Source organism: Branchiostoma floridae, chromosome 16 (genome assembly GCF_000003815.2).
Source record: "Branchiostoma floridae strain S238N-H82 chromosome 16, Bfl_VNyyK, whole genome shotgun sequence".
NCBI lineage: Eukaryota > Metazoa > Chordata > Leptocardii > Amphioxiformes > Branchiostomatidae > Branchiostoma > Branchiostoma floridae.
In genome coordinates, this window is record NC_049994.1 from 17,300,220 (window position 1) to 17,318,483 (window position 18,264).

The following is an 18,264-nucleotide window of genomic DNA, read 5'->3' on the forward strand; positions in this document are numbered from 1 at the left end:
TAGTATTGGGTTTGTCTTGAAATGAATTATGATGATGCCATTGAATCCCTACAATTACATGCGTGGCGAAAATGTATTTTAGGGTGAACTTCTTAGGAGCAAAGTTTAAAATTTCGCGGCTTTGTGTGGACCAATCAACTTCGCTCTTCCAAAAGAGTGCCATTTCCCCACCCCAAAAGATCATTCTTCATTCCGGTCACGGGTCCGACAGGCACTGCCTATTTTGGGCAACTAAGGCGTTCACCGCGCGCATTGGTACCGTCATCAGATCCCCCGGACAAACTTGTTTATTGATTCCGTCCACATCCGCGAGACTTGTAAACAAAGTAGTCCCACCTCCAAAACCTCTCCCTACACACACTCCACATAACTAATACTGGCATTTTCAAAAGAAAACAAGAACAGCTACCCCATGGTAACTTTTGCGCCCAGAAAGAAGAAGTTTTGCTGCAGAGTTTGTGAAATTTGTTGAAATGTCAGACGACAGGATGTGTGTGGAGCCCGTGCTAGCATGCCGGGAAACCCCGTGCGTCTGTGGCGCGCTCCCGCACGGTGAGTGTTTTCTGAATATTATTTTGTGATAAAATTTTCGGGGGAAACGCGCCGAACACAGCGAAAATCCGCCTGCAGCCCCAGATCGCACCTCTCTGCTTGCAAAACGCAGTCGTTGCGTTATTTGGGGGTTGCAGGGGACCGGCGCGTTTTCCCAAAGCGGTGAAAGTGCGTAGGTGCCGTTGGTGGGCCCCAGGTCACGTAGACCTGCGCAGCTCGGTAAAATCCGGCCAGAAAAGCCGCCGAGTTTTCGGCGATGTCTCGGTCTCTGTGTGCCGAGCTGACGGCCAATTTGTAGCGGGTTTTTGCGCCCGTCTGGTTCCAAATCCGGACAGGGTGGTTTGTGGGTGGGTGGGGGTGATTTCGGGGGCCTACAAGGACAATTACTGCGACGTCTAAGCTCGTATTTTTGCATAAAATTTTTGTACTGACGACAGCGATCAACTGCAGTCTCCCTTTCTGCCCTCCCCCTTTCGAACTTCCCAAAGCCGCCGTGTAGTTACTTACTGATGTTGGGTGTTCATTTAGCGATATCGGGGGTGTAAGAAACATAACTGTACTCCAATATTGTATAATATTTGCTCACATAGCGTCGTTTTATCACGAGCCCATCTGGCTACGTCAAATCTCGAGCGGAGGGGCCCCTTTGCAACGTAAAATTTGCCATCAGAGTAACTTTGGTAGAGTTCTGGCCGTCTTTCCCCTTCCAACATTCTTGATCACTGGTCGAATTACCAGTATATGTATTTTCTTGAATAAATTTTATGCTAGTTGATTAGTTTCTTGGCCGCTAAGCGAGCATTTGTGTGTCCTCCCTCCCCCGTTTGAAGTCCGCCATGACAGGCGACACTAAGCGGGGTTTGGACGAGTTTTTGTCGGGACTAGAACGCTGAAACGCCCGTGTGCACCACGCTAAACTGCAGGGAGTTCTGTGGTTGGTGGTGGGAGCGATTCACACGGAAGCAACATTTGGGAGGAAACTGGAACTGATCGGCCAAATAGATCCGTCTTTGACCACGACAGCTTGGGGCACCACAAGGGTGTTTCCAGTCTGTGCATAACTAATGAGACCAAGAAGCACGCAATGTTTCACAAAACCCGTGTTTTTACTCTCAAAAGTTCACTTCTATACGTTTCTTCTTGTGTTTTTCTCCCCAAAATAAATGATGAAAAGGAACTTTTGAGAAGATTTGTAATATTTTGGATGAAGGGTTTGATGAACAGGCACTGTCTGCATGGGGCAGCTGAAAAGAGAAACTATTTTCTGCCAGGTCTGACATCTTGATTGGGCAGTGACGTGTCAGTCTCTGATTGGTGGAGAGGTGCCTGAGTGTCATGCATCCCCAGTGAGGACCTTTGGAAGCCATCTATTCAAAATAGACCAATGACAGCCAGCCAGACACACTTGTCGCTTGTGTAAGATAATCTGTCAAATCAGCCATGGTCCCAATGTTTGTGAAAACACAGTCCTATCCTTATAGCATGTTAAACATACACTGTCAAAATGCAATGTTTGCCCCCTCCCCCACAATTTCCACTTGGTTACCATGATTACATAATGAACTTCAGCTAAGACATTGTCAATTGAATGTCTGGGAAAAGATGTCTATCTTCCCTCCTTGTTTACAATTACACTTTCTGTTAAACTCATGCTACCATGTCGGTTGTTTATGTGTTATGTAATTGTTTTTAGTCCTGTTCCCACCCAAAATAGTATGGAATGACCCATGTCCCCTTTTGGTACATGTAAGTTTTCCCTTATAATATTCCCTTATAATATAATGTCCCTGTACACTCATCATCTCTACAATCAAACATTAAGTTAGTAAGACATTGATTGATCATGTCATGGGCAAAGGAAAAGAAATAACATCAACGGCATCTACACCAACGAAATACCTTGATGAAGGTTGAATATCCAGGTGATAAGATACACCAGATAGCAGTTATTTAACTTATTTTAAGGAAATTAAAAGTTATATGAAAAATAATATCCAGTTTTATGAGAAACTGCCATTTAACAGTTCCATTCCATTAAGTTCCAATTTTTGGGTCGGATGAGGTAATGTTTTTTCCGTCCCAACAAGCAAATTTATGTTCTGGGATGGAGGGATGAGTCCTGGTAGCCTGGTTTCCAAACCCCAGCCCGATCTCAAGTATATATATCGCGCAACACGAAAGATATTTGAGGTTGGGGTATGGTATCCAGGCTAGGGTACTGGAGGCACCCCTTAATTGACACCAGCCCCATAACAATTCCCTGGTGTGTACTAATTAACTGAGTGGGCAGGCCGCACTCCTAGCACTATACCATGCTAATCATTTAAAAATGGAACACATGGTCCAGGGTTGGACAAGTCCACTAGCCCGATTGTCCAGGGCAAGTGAAAGTGCTTATCGGGCAAGTGTATATCCTACCCCACTTGTCTGATCAGGCATGTAAGATTTATCCATGAGTGAAATGTTGATGTACTTTTTACCTTTAACAGTCATGGCATCAAGCACCGGTCAACACAGAAAAAAGAGCCAATGATAAAAGAATTCCATTGCTGGAAATAAAAATTAATAGAAAAATGTCATTTAAATTTCGGGCAAGTAAAAAGTTGGTTTGGGCAAGTAATTGTTTTGCAGATTGCACCTCTCTGCTTGCAAAATGCAGTCGTTGCGTTATTTGGGGGTTGCAGGGGACCATCGCGTTTTCCCTAAGCGGTGAAAGTGCGTAGGTGCCGTTGGTGGGCCCCAGGTCACGTATATACTTACTCTATAGACAAGTGAATTTTAAAACTAGAAAGGCCGACATTTGCTTGAGAGCAAATACAGCATATTTCAGCCATCTCCCTCATGCAACAATAGGCCTTGAGGTCGTTGACCCCTTTGGCCATTGGAAAATGACCAAAAAAATCCCAAATATATCATTTTAAAGTGGTCCATGCAAAAAATTATACATGGGTCATTTGAATAGATATCTAGAGCACCCCTTTACCAATTTACGGGTCCTCACCTCACCTCACCTAGTCCCATCCTCATCAGGAGGGTCGGGGACTATGGTTGCCTCCAGCACAAGTCTTAATTTACGGGTCATTAGGTTGTAAATCGAGGGAACAGGAGCCAAAAATGTCCAAATTTTGTCAAAAAATGGCCATAAAGTCGCAAAATTAAGCATTTTCTTGTACCGTATGGGAAAACTTTTATTGAATTTATGTGCATATAATTGAAGGGCACTTTTATACCAAATTTCAGATCATATGGTTGTAAAACGAGGCTACAGGAGCCAAAAATGTCCTTTTTTGGTCAAAAAATGGCCAAAAATCGCAAAATTAAGTATTTTGTTGTACCGTATGGGAAAACCTTTACTAAATTTATGTGCACATAATTGAAGGGCACTTTTATACCAAATTTCAGATCATTTGGTTGTAAAACGAGGCTACAGGAGCCAAAAATGTCCTTTTTTGGTAAAAAAATGGCCAAAAATCGCAAAATTAAGCATTTAATTGCACCGTATGCCAAAACTGTTATTGAATCTAGGTGAGCATATGATCAAGGCACCTCTGTACCAAATTTCATGTCATTCGGCTGTAATACCAGGGTACAGGAGCCCGAAATATACATACAAATTTACAAAAACCTCAATAAAATCATTTTAAAGGCAGATATGAAAAAATGAAAAAAAACACCTGGGGGTATTGGCTTACTCTACCTTTGTGCCAAATTTCAAGTCAATCGGTTAAAAAATGGCGGAGTTGATTCGATTTGAAGATTTGACAGGAGAAAGAAAGAAAGAAAGAAACATTACGAATACAATATATTTCACCATGCCTATGGTATGGCTGAAATATAAATACTTGTCCAACCCTGTGGTCTATTTTTACATGTGACTACAGTACAGCGCCTGAAAGCTTTGATTGTTTCTGATCGTGCTGTTTGTTTCTCTTCCAGTTTTACTCAATGGTCATGGAGGATGGAAGATGCCTCTTAGACGTGATAAAGTGAGTAACGCTGCCAGTATGATCGTTCCTAAGATCGTTCAATATCAGTTTTTGTTCTTTCAAACCCCCTTCCAGAAAAAAAGGTTTCAACCTTACTGGAAATCGTACAAAGCAGCGAGAAAACATGCCATATGATATATTGCAAATATCCAAAAATGGAAACTGATGTCATAGAGTCAAAGAATAAGATGTGTAAGGACATGAAGAATGTATTGTTTGGTGGTATACATGTAATATTCTGTGTGTTTATTCAGTTGTTCAACCTTCCTGGCCACTTAGATTTCAAAAGGCAACTTTTTTTCTTCTTTGTAAGCTCGTATCAGTTTTTGGGTTTCCAGAGAATACCATCCATATGATTAAGTCAACATGGCCTGATGATCATGGCCTTTAAGTTAACTAACAATGTGTTGGTATAGAAGTTCCCATTGTTGTTTTTATGTTTCATAAGGTATGGACGTGGGACAAATCATTGTAACTACTTGAGTCTTTTCATCCTCTTCTCTGCCGCCTCTGTGTGATAAAGATTAAATGATGATTTGTTTGACGTTGTATGTTCACTTCTGTGCCCTTGACAGTGACCCCCAAGCCCTGAACGAGTTTATGCAGAATGACGACCTCAGCGGAAATGGACAGGTAGGGTTCTACGTTTACATTGCCATGACAACCGGGGCACTCGCTTTTTTAAAACTTAAAAGTAGCAATACCCAAGAGATTTATACGAGTTGACAATACATATAATTTGAATTGAAATCATCTACAGTTTCAACATTTCTCGATTTATCATGACTAGACATTCAAGAACATTTTCGAAGTAGCTTTAAGTTGTTTTTAGAATCTTAACATTAAAATTGTCAAGATTATATACTAATCTGTAGCTCACAGCTATATTGTACTAACAAAATTTGGATCTCATACTGTCGATCATGTTGACAACGTGTGCGAGCAAACATGCATACGTACGTTTTTTTGTTCATTTCTGTGTTATAAAGGCCCTTATCTAAAAATAATACTCTGATGCATTGTGAGATTTAATGACCAATCTAACAGGAAAAAGTCTAGCCTGGATGCCAGACTGTTTCCAGGGCATACACAGTCCAGCTCCTCGGCTCCAGGGCCAACATGCCCCCAAGAAAATGTTACCACAGACACCCAGAAGTTAGGCCACAGCCCAGGAGTGTCTATTGTAAAATATCCTTGGGGACTTGTTGGTCTTGGCACTGTGTAGCTTGCCTGTGTAGGCCCTGGAAACAGTCTGGCATCCAGGCTGACTTATTAAAAATAAAAGTTAAACCCCCCTCTACAATCTTTTCTATTTTTTGTTTTAGAGAGAAGTCTTCTGAATACTGGGTGAGTTGTAGTGGGTATGGTTAATACTGGTACTGCGTGGAGTTGGTTTGAGTTTACTTAGAAGGTCTTCTGTAGCTTGTCTGACTCTTCTGTTGGTTGCACTGATTAGAAGCATAGAAGCAACTTCTGAGTTGAGTGGAATCCCTAGGAATAAGCTCCTGGATATTGACTTTTTTCGTCAAGCAACATCTATTGTAGATGAAACAATCTCTTTTTGTAAGTGCATGGTAGAACTGAACTTCAAACTTGAAGACTGTTTTCAGTACCCGGAACAACTCACAGTATTTTGTTCTCCTGTCTTCACTGCTATACTTTTGACTGGCATTCACTGACTTAGTTTTGTACTAATCTTTTTACTCTTAGGTCACACCAATTGAATTTGTTGGTTCCCAGATTTGTAAACTGAAAAGTTAAAAAGTTAAACCCTTCCCGCGCCAAGATGGCGCATAGGGTGGTGCCCATCTCTGTTTCATTAGCCTTGGGCCACACACAACGCAATCACAACAGCAGGTGGCTAGTCCACTGGCAGTGGTGTGTGTTCAACTTCCATACTGTTTCCCGAATGCTGAGTGCTAAGCAGAGGAAGCAGCATGTACCATTTTTAAAGTCTTTGTAAACTGAAAGGCTAACTTGAAAACAGAGTCTGAGGACTCAGTCTGTACTTTGGTACACACAGTTTCAGTGAGCGAATACAATCAGAAGCAGGGTTGTAGCCAGGCTTTTAGCCAGACATGCGTCAAGAATAACAAGAAATTTGATGCCCCTGGACGCCCTTACACTAGGAGAAAATCGTCTGACAGGCATGAAATTCTGATTGACCAGGGATGCTACCAGGTCATCTGTGGTCACAGGTATTTTTGCCTCTTGGGATACCTCAGAATGCACTTTTTTTTACTTAAAATCATCAAAAACTCTGCACCATGGAAGGTGGATGCCACCGGACCCCCTACAATAGCTACTTAGGGACTCACCAATAAGTTTGGACTCCCTTTTATAAAATCCTAGCTAAAAGCCTGGTTGTAGCCAGGGTGAAATCATTTTCAGTCCCCTCGATTTTGAATGGAAATCCTTTCAACTGCCGAAAGTGGAGAAGTCACACGACTTTGCTAGGGGGGTCCAGGGTCCCAGACCATCTGCAACACTATGCATTTTGAGGTGTAAATTTTACTGGTAGACCTAAAGCTGTTCAATGGCATCTGTTTTGGTGAAGAATTACACAAGGTTTTCACTTTTTTATATCTTAACATATCAATTTTTGTCCGTCACAGAGGACGGAATATGCAATTTTTTCCGTCCCCAGCTGCAAAATTCCGTCAAAGGATGGAAGGACGGATGCTGGCTACAACCCTGATCAGAAGCCATGATATTCGTGCACATGAATGTTTGAAGAAGTTTTCCTCCCAGCCCTCTGTTTTCATGTGTGGGCCTCTCTCTTGCTAATTTTATACTTAAAGATGTCTCAGAACCAATGAAATTGGATGGTGTGGCCATAGCATGTTTATCATATTAGCACAGAAAATAAGTTTCCCTTTAGATCACACCGTTCTCTATTTACCACAGGTGCAGGAAGCGAATACCGTGGGGGGAACACAGCACACTTTTGTGGCAAGTCCAGTCCAAAACAGTAACCAGTCCACCAATGAGAGCCAAGGAAATGTCGTCATGGCCACCTCATACGGCCACCTGGTGCAGAAAACGACGCAGAGCATCACTCCGCACCAGGGACAGAATGTACTACAGCTTGCCACAGGCCAGGCCTTTGGTAGCGGCGCCACCATGCAGCCCTTCCGGGTACCGCAGGGAGCGGTGCTGAGCCAGGGCAATGTGGTGGTGCAGCCGGGCAGCTTCGTGCAGGGGGCGGTCTCCAATGGGAGTTCCGGGTCACAGGTCACGCCCGCCCCCAACAGAACACTGCAGCCCCAGTTTAGCTCGCTTGCCAGAACTCAAATTGTGCAACAAAACACACCGCAACAGAGACATGCTGCCGCACAACAGCCCTCGAGTTTTCAGGCAGCGTTTGAGAAAGCCATGCTGGCAAATAAGACCAAGAGCAGACAGCCACAATCGCAGCAAGCTGTTGCCCAGCAACCGAATTTGAACCCACCAATCCTGCAGCAGAACAGCCCACAGCAAGTTTTGCAGCAGCCAATCAGCCAACAGCATCTGCAGCAGGCTTTTTCCCAGCAGCCCTTGGGGCAGAACATTTCCCAGCAGCCCTTGGGGCAGAACATTTCCCAGCAGCCTGTGCAGCAGAATATTTCCCAGCAGTCTGTGCAGCAGAATATTTCCCAGCAGTCTGGTGTGGTTCAAACTATGAATTCTGGGAGTTTGCAGCAGAACGTTGTTGGGCAGGGTGGCACAAAAACTATTTCCTCGCTTCAGGTAAGGACATTGAAAGTTGATTGCTTTTTACAGAGTGATACAGCAGATTGATATAATGCACATTCTTGATCCTTGATCCATGATGGGGAAAAGGCTTGGATGAAATTGACATTGTTTTGTTATTGAGAGTTTTTTCAACATGTTTTGGTACCACAAATTTTTGTTAGCATTTAATGAGGGTCACACTGATGCGTACCATAGACCTGCTTGGAAAGTCCTTGTAAAATAATTAGGCCTGTTTTGATGCAATATTTGTACTTACTTTTCAACAGCTTCATAAGAATTTTAAGTGTCTTTGCTTTTGCAATTAACTTGGTCATTCTTCCTCTTTCGGACTGAATGTATCTTGCATAGTTATCTCTGTGATAAGGTAGTATGCCTAACTTGTTTCATTCCTAGATTCTAACAGTAAAGGTACAGAGTTTTTTTAAGTTGAAGCTGATTTTGAAATATTTTCGTCCCTTCTCAGGCGTTGCACAACTTGAACATCGTCTCCCACCCGTCTGTCCAGTCTAGCAGCATCTCCATGGCGATGCCGACTGTTTCCACGGCAACGGTCGCATCCGCCGGGCCGCGCACGGTCCACATCCAGCCCAAACCGCCCGTGGCGATATCCCCGAAACTGTTGCCCGCGTCCTCGCGACCGCTCGTAAACATCAGTCCGAAGACTTCTCTCCCCGGATCACAGACAGTGCTGCTTCAGGGGGCGAACGCTCAGGGAGTCGCGCCCAACATCAACATCGCTAACCTGGTGACCTTGCCGGGACTCCGGGCACCGCAGGGGGTCTTAGTCCAGGCGCAGTCTCTCGCGCAGCGGATAAGCAATGTGCAGAGAGTACCGATCACCACGACAACGCAGGCAAACGTCACACCGCCGCCACAACAACAACAACAACAGCAGACCGCAAGCCCGCAGACAAACATTCTGTTACAAGCCGCTCAGCAGAGTAATCTGATGCCATCAGGGCCGGTTCAGAACGTCATGCCGACGAATAGTGGCGTTCCGCAGAGTAACGTGCTTCAGCAACATGGCGTAACGCTAGTACAGCGAGCGTCTCCGGGCGTGGCCAGCATGCCCCAGCAACAGCAGTCCTCTGTTCCAGTGCAGATCGCACCACAGGCGGGAAACCTGCAGGGCCAGGCTCCCGTCTACATCACCTCACAGTCGTCTCCTTCTAACTTACAACCCGCGCAAGCACAGCAGCTCAGACCTGTCACATCCCAACAACAACAACAACAACAACAGCAGCCGAGTAGTAACACGAGCAGAACGAACCTCGCAGCGCTGTCCATCGCACAGCAGATCCAAGACCAGGCCGCAGCACAGAGCCGGAGCGGACAGGTGATTATGTTGTTGGCATGGAATCCCAATTAGTGGATCGAATTTATAGTGTTGTGATGAAATATTTACAAGTATCCTTTTTGATATTAGAAGAATCCACATATATTGTAAATACCCAAATTGTTGGATTTCTCTTCTCGTGCAATATTGACATGCAATATTTTAAACTGCAATATTGGTAGCCATCATTTACTGTATTAAGTTTTAATCTTATTCTAAATAACAGAATACAGTAATTCTTCACTTTTCAACCCTTTTATACTGTGTTGTAGTGCGTATATAATGATATCCATGTAAATGATCACTGCAATTCAGTCCTATGACTGCAAGAGTGATATTTTGTTTGTGATATCAATGTCAAATTAACCATTCATCAATCACAGGCTGCCATCATCCCACAAAACCTTCTTCAGAAGGGCGCGAAAATCCTGCCGGCGAACGTGGCACAGCAGCTGCTGCAGCAGCGAAAGCTGTCAGACCAACCACAGGGCGGCGCGGCGAGTCCGCAGATTGTCGCAGTCAACACTTCTCAGCCTGCCTCCACCGTTACCACGGTTACAATGACAACAGTTCAGACGACGGCGGTCCAGCACTCTGTGACAACAACGTCATCTCAGCCGCAGGTAAATACAACACGTTAAACTGTCCTCAGATAGTTTCTAATTAATGACTCTTTTTACACAGCCATTGCTTTATTCTCACCGACGTTTCGGTGACCGTCTGTCACCTTCTTCAGGGCAATGAAGAAGATGACAGACTCTTTATACACGTTTAAGCTGTGTACCTAAACAACTTTCAGGTACAGTTTCAAGTACAGGTACAGATATAGATAGGTGTATTTAGGCACACAGCTCGATAACAGTAACACTTACTTCAAGTAGTACTTGTACCTATATAATACCTACCTGTAAAGTTGTAATTGATCTATTCAGGGTCTCACTTTAGGAGCTCTGGTCAAGCCAGTTAGATAAGTTGTTTCGCTGATTTGAAAAAAACAAAACTGTTCAACTAGAATACCAACAGGCAGAGGCAGAAGTCTATACCTTAGTTCAGTTTCAGGGAGGGAGTATACTCAGATTGTTCTTCCCATTCCTTTGTTTTCACAGCAAAATTTTTCACTTCAGACTGTACATAAACCAAGGAAAATTCCCTAATGAACATTGTGATTATGATGCTGATTAGGTTTTGGTGATTATGATGATGACAGGTTTTGGTGACGACGGGCGCGGGAGGGCAGCCCAGACTGATCGTGACCCTGCCCCAGCAGCCACTGCCTCCCCAGTTCCAACAGAGAGAGGAGAAGAACATGCAGCTTTATCAGCAGGCACTCCGGATACAGAAGGAAAGGCAGCTACAGCCAGGAGTGTCAGCCTCAGGACAGGTTTGTTTGTTTGTTTGTTTGCTATATCAGCAGGCACTCCGGATACAGAAGGAAAGGCAGCTACAGCCTGGAGTGTCAGCCTCAGGACAGGTACTACTACTAGTCTAGTATTATCATCTTGGTATTAGGTTTTAACTTAAGTGCGCCCTGTTGAGAGACACAGTGTTTTGTACAAAGATACTCTAGATGTTGAAATGTTTGTGGTGTTTTAACATTTAACATTCGCAGTTTTCATGGTGACTTATTGACTGGGAACTTAAAGCAGCGGCAAAAATGCTTCTATTGCCTTCTGCCTGCCCACCGTCTTGTTTCAAACTTGACTTAAAACCATTACAAACTTTGCATTTACAGTAGCCTCATCATAGCTTCTTACATTCAGAATGTTTTTGTTACATTATTTGTCCAAGAAAAGATTCTTTTCTTTTTTGAGGGTAAAGAGACATTGTTGTTTGCTTCCACAGATGGCAGGTACGACCATCGTGACCACACAGGTGCAGTCTGGCCAGCAGCAGGGCCTGTTGGTTCAGCAGCAAGGCATGATGGGACTGCAGCAAGGCATGATGGGACAGCAGGTAACGTCTGCTGGGAGCCAACAAACCATTCAGCTGAGCACGGCAGGTCAAGGGTCAGCAGGGCAGAATTTCATGGGACAGCAGGTACTGTCTGGTGTGGTGCAGCAGCATGGCATTATGGGGCAGCAACAGGGCATTGTGGGTCAACAGCAGGGCATTGTGGGTCAACAGCAGGGAATTGTGGGACAGCAGCAGGGAATTGGTGGCCAGGTGCAACAAAGCATTGTGGGCCAGCAGCAGGGCATTGGTGGCCAGTTGCAGCAAAGTATTATGGGACAGCAGCAACAAGGTGTCATGAACCAACAGCTGCAAGGCATTATGGGACAGCAGCAGCAAAGCATGGTGGGTCAACAACAGCAGCAAGGCACTATGGGTCAGCAGCAAGGCACTATGGGTCAGCAGCAAGGCACTATGGGTCAGCAACAGCAGGGAATGGTGGTGCAGCAGACGCAAAGAATGCTGGGTCAGCAACAGCAGGGCATTATGGGTCAGCAGCAGCAAGGCATCTTGGGTCAGCAGCAGCAAACTATTGTGGGCCAGCAGCAGCAAGGCATTATGGGTCAGCAGCAGCAGGGCATTGTGGGCCAGCAACAGCAGCTAAACCTTGCGACCCCTCCCCAGGTGACCTCCGGCCAGCCGTCCCCGGCAAAACCCGTGGCGCCGCGGGCGATTGCTGTCAGCAGCCCGCAGCAGCCCATCGTCACACGGGCGGCCGCGGGGCAGACACAGGGCAGCGCTCAGGTAGGTTCCAATAAGCATGGTCATGGTCCCTACTGCACAGTTGCAGCAAGATGCATTGTGGTTGGTTAACATGTCAATAGTGAAGGCTGCTGTCTTGTATTACCCACAATGGATGCACATGCATAGTTGGAACCAATTCATTGTTTTTTTTTACAATTTATACAGTCATGATAGTTTTATGCACCTAGTTCTGCAGAAATATCTACATGCACTGGTGCACCCACAATGAAAAATAAGATAGCTGCAGTTTTTGGTGCACAAAATTCAAAAGTGCACAAAAGAAAGTCATACATCCAGTATTTCAAGCCCTTTTTCATTATCATATTCTTGTTTCCTGACGAGATGCTTCCTAAGCCTTTTTGTCCGCCGCTGTTTCTACAGAACCCTACAGGAGTGACAGTTGTGAGGCAGCCGGTCACCTTGAATGTCCAACAGGGAAAACAGTTCATCACCCTAACCCTTCAACAACAACAGCACCTCGCAGCCATACAGGCTAAGGTACTTTCTCATCAATCAGTTCTGTGTATTTTTTTTTGCATTATTGGGTGGGCCAGGTACTCTCTCTTCGCAGTCGGGCTGAAATTACAATATGAATCAGGCTTTTAGCCAGGCAGGTAAAAAAATAGCACAAATTGTACACCCTTACACTGGGGAGCAGATCCTCTGACAAGCATGAAATTCTGATTGACCAGGGATGTTACAGGTCAAATGTGGCCTGTCTGACAGTAAATTTGCTTCATTCCCCCAAATTGCAACTCAAAATGTGGGAAATGGTGTTTCAGAGAGTTAGAAATTTAAAAATTTTCTAAGTGAGGATGTCCCCAGGCCCCCTTCAATACTCGCGCCTGCAGCGCTCGCCGAGCAGCAAGAAATTGGACACCCTTTAATAAAATTCTAGCAAGAAGCCTGATATGAATGGGTCAAGTCACAAGGGTCTGGAGCGGCTGCCTTTCTGCGCTTTTTCAGTGATGCCCCATGTGCAGTCTTAGGGCTGCAGGTTTTGGACTACTCAAAACAGGAAGGCTCCTAACTCTTTTCGATAAGTGTGGTGGGATTTTTAACATGGTGCGGCTCCTCCATTTAACATCCTATTTGAGGGTTGTCCACGGCCAAAGTCTGGTTGGTGTGTCAGATCATGACAAATGGTAGAGTGGCTAAGCTAGCGGACTTGATTTTTGTGACACACATGTAGTTGTCTGTGATCATGGGGAATTGTGTTTTTTGTTGCATGTTACTCTTGCCTCCAGGAAGAATGGTTGAAATTTTGACTGTTAAAACTTCCTTGTATTTTCCCCCTGCAGCTGAGGACGATAGTGACACCTGGCAAGCAGCTGTCCCCGCAGGAGAAACAGGTGGTTCAACAGCTGCAGGTGTTACAAAGCCGCATTCTTCAGCAAGCCAAGGCACAGACCCAGGCCCTAGCCCAGAATGCAGCAGGGCAGGCTAGCCTAGCGCAGGCTGCACAGAAGATGACTCCTATCGCCCAGAAGCCTGCGGCTCCGGCCTCCACACAGGCACAGGGACAAGGTAGTTTCTTCTGTAGATTTTTAGCCTCTACCTGTGGATTAGGTCGGTCAGTTTGTGGCCAATAGAACTCAAGGACTTATCTATACAATAGGGTGCATTTAGGAAAAAAGGAAATAGATTTTGAAATAGTTCTGAATTCAGATGATGTTTCAACCAATGTAAAATAGTTGGAACATTGGAATATTACTACACAACATATAGTGAGCTATCAGTATCAGTCACATTATTGTTTTTCAAAGTTGTGTTGAACTTATCTGAAAAGTGCAACCTTCTTGATTGACATGTGACAATTTTGATTGACATAGAGTGATTTGGTTGACAGGTAACTATTCTGATTGTCATTTTAGTGTTTTGATTGACAGCCAAGGGTTTTGATATAGAGCAAAAGAGATCAGAGTGTTTTTATTGAAAGCTGACTGTTTTAGTTGACAGTTTATTGATTTGATTGACAGCTGACTATTTTGATTGACAGGCACGATCCAGCAGCAGCGCCAGCAGCTGAACGAGCTGCTGAAGACCCAGACTCAGGTCATCCGCACGACCCAGGGGTCAGGGGTCACCAGCGTTGTTTCGGGTTCCACCAGTGGAGCGACAGGGCAGCCCACTCTAGTCAAACTGCAGCCACAGGGGGCACAGGTGGGTTAGTGGTCAAGAACCTGTCGTGTTCAGGTTACCTGAGTGGCGCTTTATTGTAAGCTCCTCGCAATTCAGCCCCTGGCTGTGAAGAGAGAGTAGTTGGCCCGACCAATAACAAGCTGATAGGGAAGAAAGTACTTCTAGTAGTTTTACACGCTCAAAATCTTAAAAGGTGTGATGTCATAGTATACGCTATACTGATTTTGTTTATGTTGAAGAATCTTCAACCCATTTTGAATTCATGAATTCTTGGTCAAGCTGCAACATCCGGTCGTCCTTGCGTGGTCTCCCATCCAAGAACTGACCGGGCTTCGCGTTGCTTTTCTTCAGAGATCAAGGGGATCGGGTGTGTCGACGCCCCACACGGCCATAGCTTTCAACCCAGTGTTATACCAAATGGCATTGATTTAACCTCTGTGTCTCCCCTTCAGGGTCCTGCAGCAGTTATCCAGCTGACTCCGCAGCAGAAGGCGACCCTGCAGCAAATCCAGCAGCAGCTGAAGACTCTGTCCCCGCAGCAGCAACAGCAGTTCCTTAAACAACAGCAGCATCTTATCCTGCAGCTCAAGAACAGTAAGGTAGGGGGCTCTGTCACATATACGCTTCACACACACACACACTACACCGCAACAGCAATAGCAGTTCCTTAAACAGTAGCAGCATAATATCCTGCAGCTCAAGAACAGCAAGGTAGGGGGCGCTCATAAACAGACAGTATGCACACAGTACAGATATGGCAGATAGACACATGTTGTCATAGAGAAAAAGTACAGTGTTGAGGATCAAAAACATCACTACCTCATAGTTGTCAAGTCTTCCTGCAGCTCATGAACAGCAAGGCAGGGGGCACTGATAAACAGCCATTTGAGTGCTCCGATGAATACTAGCTGCTGCACGGAATATGTCATTAGTAGATGAGTAAGTCTTGTTGCAGTTCCAATAAAGATTGCTTGCCTTGAAGTCAAAAGCTCACCTAGACACTGAGGAAACTTTCTTGTTCAAAGAAAACAATGAACAGTAGTATGGGTTTGTTGTTTTCCCCAGATTGCCACCAGTCCCAAACAACAGCCTGTGCAGGTCAGTGTTCTAACCAGGATGATGTTTCTGTTGTTGTCCCCAGATCGCCATCAGTCCGGCTGCCCTCAGCGCTGCGAATGCGGGTACCGCGGCAACGGGCGTGGCAGGGCAGCAGCAGCTGGTCACTGTCCTCAAACAACAGCCTGTACAGGTAAAAATAAAGTATATTATCAGGCATCAAACATCTGCATGTAAGGGAACTAGAGCTGTGTACCTAAACAATTTCAGGTACAGGTACAGGTACAGGTACACGGGTTTAGGTACAGGTCCGGACCTTCACCTGTACCTAAAAAAGTTTAACCAAGTATATGTAAGCCAAATATGTAGCTAACTGTCTTTTCTAGTGATAAATTGTCATCTTTTTATGGGGAATTACATATTTGAATCTCAAAACAATTTCTTTGCAAGTTTTCTTAAGTTTCAACTGCAAGATTATCACCATTGTCATTGTTGATTTGGGATTTACTTGTCCAGTAGTCTTAAAAAGTAGTGTTTAATAGTGATTTAGTTTGTTTAGGTACAGGTACAGGTACACAGATGTTTAGGTCCGGACCTGTACCTAAAATTTTTAGGTACGGTACAGGTACGGGTATTTAGGTACACAGCCCTAAAGGGAACCCAATACACCTATCAAAGGTGTTATTCCAGATTGTATTTCTCGGTACGGCCAAGAATATTCCTCGTGCTCCATACAATTTGCAGTGGTGTGCCTAAATTCTTGCTGGTGTGCCTAATTTTTCAGGGTCGGTAGCATAGTCAGTCTGGAGCCCAGCTATGACACCATTTTGAATTTCGCACTGTCATCGAATTACGTTACAAATGTCTTCCATGTTGTTGCTCGATTATTGAATAATGCTACCCTTTCTTGTTACACTTTCACTGAGTGATGTTACACCTTGACCAAAAGTTGTTACACCTTGCTTGAATGTTGCTAAGTGATGTTGTATGTTTGATCCAGACTATCGCAGGGAAGTTGGTCCAGTCTGTTGGCATCAAGAGACCAGCACCACAGCCGCTGTCTAAATCTGACCTGTAAGTTATCATTGAGTTCTACACAACTGTTCTTGAACAAGAAGCTTACAGGGCTCAAAATTTGTTTCTGGAAATACATATTATTAAAAGGATGATCATAACTTTCCTTTAGGTGTACTAAGAAAAGAAATTGGTGAATAGAGTAGAATGTCAGCACAACCTAATTACAAATCTTACTTTGCAATTTCACAGCTAACTTCAACATTGTAAACAAGTAGTGCAAAATTTTGTTTTATTTTCTGACAGTTAAAATAACTTAAATGTCAAGTATGTCAGTACTGGTGTATAAAGGACCTTTCTCAGAGAGTAATTTTGCATTTTACCCTGACTTGTGCGGGCATGCAGAAAAACATTTCAACCCTGTATTTCAAACAGATGGTAGATTAATATCAACCATAGTGTTAATGCCAGTGTTAGCATTTTTCTGCAATGTATTCTACCAAGACAGATGAACTTTCATGCTAATATTGACCATGTTTGTGATGTTTCACAGCATTAAGAACAAAGGGAAGCTAGACCAGCAAGGCTGCCTGAAGCCAGACTACAAGACACCCTTCAGAAATAAGGAGGACGCCATCAAGAGACTCCTACCCTTCCACATCCACATGACAAGGGACATAGAGGACAAGGAGATAGACAAAGGTATATGGTAGTAAACTTTGCACAGGGGCTTGTAAATAATCTCCAAGCAGACCCTACGGTAGCATAAGATACTGTAAATGCAGAAATGTTCGCGGTGGATTAGTGTTCGCGGTTTTCGCGGCGGCCGCTTCACCGCCGCTTCACCGCGAATTTAAAACCACTGCGAACATTTTTCCATAACAGTAAGAGACTACAGTGCATGGTGCTACCGCGAAATCAAAACCACCGCGAAAAGTCCATTTTCCCGCTACCGCAAAATTAAATCCCCGCGAACTTAAATGCATTTACAGTACTATCAAAAGCTGCCGGTGAAGTGAGGCTGCTTAGGAGTGTCAAATGGACACCTCTTGGCTGACTACACTCCTTGACCAGTTTAGTACTTTCTTATGCCATCATAGCATCTGCTTGGAGAATACTTGTAAATAACATGCTTTTGAGAAGCAAACAAAGGAAATATTGTGCTACCTTTTGATTGTATGTAATGATGATGAATGACAATAACTAAGCACTGTTTTCTTATTAAATAATGCTTTTTTGCAAGCTGTGGTCCAAGTTCCAAACTGGCTACCGTGTTCATTGTGACGTCATAAGCTTTAAAGCGACGGTGTTATTTAATCATCTGGATTACCCTGAAACTCAGAAGCTAGAACTTCGTATCTGTTTCGATGGTTTGATGTTTAATAACATTAGAAGACTGTGTATTTTTGTGTAAACATTCAATATTTATCAAATGATACTATTCTTGTTACAGATAAGGAGAAAATGTTGTACTCTGGTGTCTTCTACAGTTTAAAAAGGCTACCTTAACTTTTCTACATGTATGATGCTTAAGTTACCTATCCTAATTGTGTTTTGTTGTACTGTTGCAGCTGAGGTGACGTTGGACACAGTTTCCCAGTCCCTAGTGGAGAAGTACCACAAGATGAGGGACAAGTATCACCATCTCCTACTGCAGGAAAGCATGGTTAGTGGGATTCTATTTTATTAGTAATCAGGCTTTTAGCTAGGATTTTATTACAGGGGGTCCAAATGTCTTGGTGGGTCGCG

General features: G+C 44.2%; 1 protein-coding gene across 1 annotated transcript; it reads left to right on the top strand.

Annotated features, from left to right (window-relative positions):
• Positions 1-2,381: 2,381 nt before the first annotated feature.
• Positions 2,382-18,220, top strand: LOC118403031 (BRD4-interacting chromatin-remodeling complex-associated protein-like). The gene is made up of 17 exons (XM_035801467.1): positions 2,382-2,474; positions 4,489-4,538; positions 5,114-5,171; positions 7,446-8,267; positions 8,737-9,609; positions 9,993-10,232; positions 10,817-10,933; positions 11,024-11,080; positions 11,452-12,303; positions 12,685-12,801; positions 13,605-13,830; positions 14,303-14,466; positions 14,898-15,044; positions 15,587-15,694; positions 16,502-16,575; positions 17,069-17,217; positions 18,087-18,220. The coding sequence occupies exons 2-17, from the start codon at positions 4,498-4,500 to the stop codon at positions 18,203-18,205; spliced, it is 4,164 nt and encodes a 1,387-aa protein (XP_035657360.1). The 5' UTR covers positions 2,382-2,474; positions 4,489-4,497; the 3' UTR covers positions 18,206-18,220.
• Positions 18,221-18,264: the final 44 nt, after the last annotated feature.

Excerpts from the sequence above, each read along its gene's own strand:
- LOC118403031 (XM_035801467.1), top strand. The coding sequence starts at position 4,498 with ATGGTCATGGAGGATGGAAGATGCCTCTTAGACGTGATAAA. Across the intron at positions 12,304-12,684 it reads AGACACAGGGCAGCGCTCAG|AACCCTACAGGAGTGACAGT; the intron begins GTAGGTTCCAAT and ends CTGTTTCTACAG. Across the intron at positions 15,695-16,501 it reads TCAAACAACAGCCTGTACAG|ACTATCGCAGGGAAGTTGGT; the intron begins GTAAAAATAAAG and ends TGTTTGATCCAG.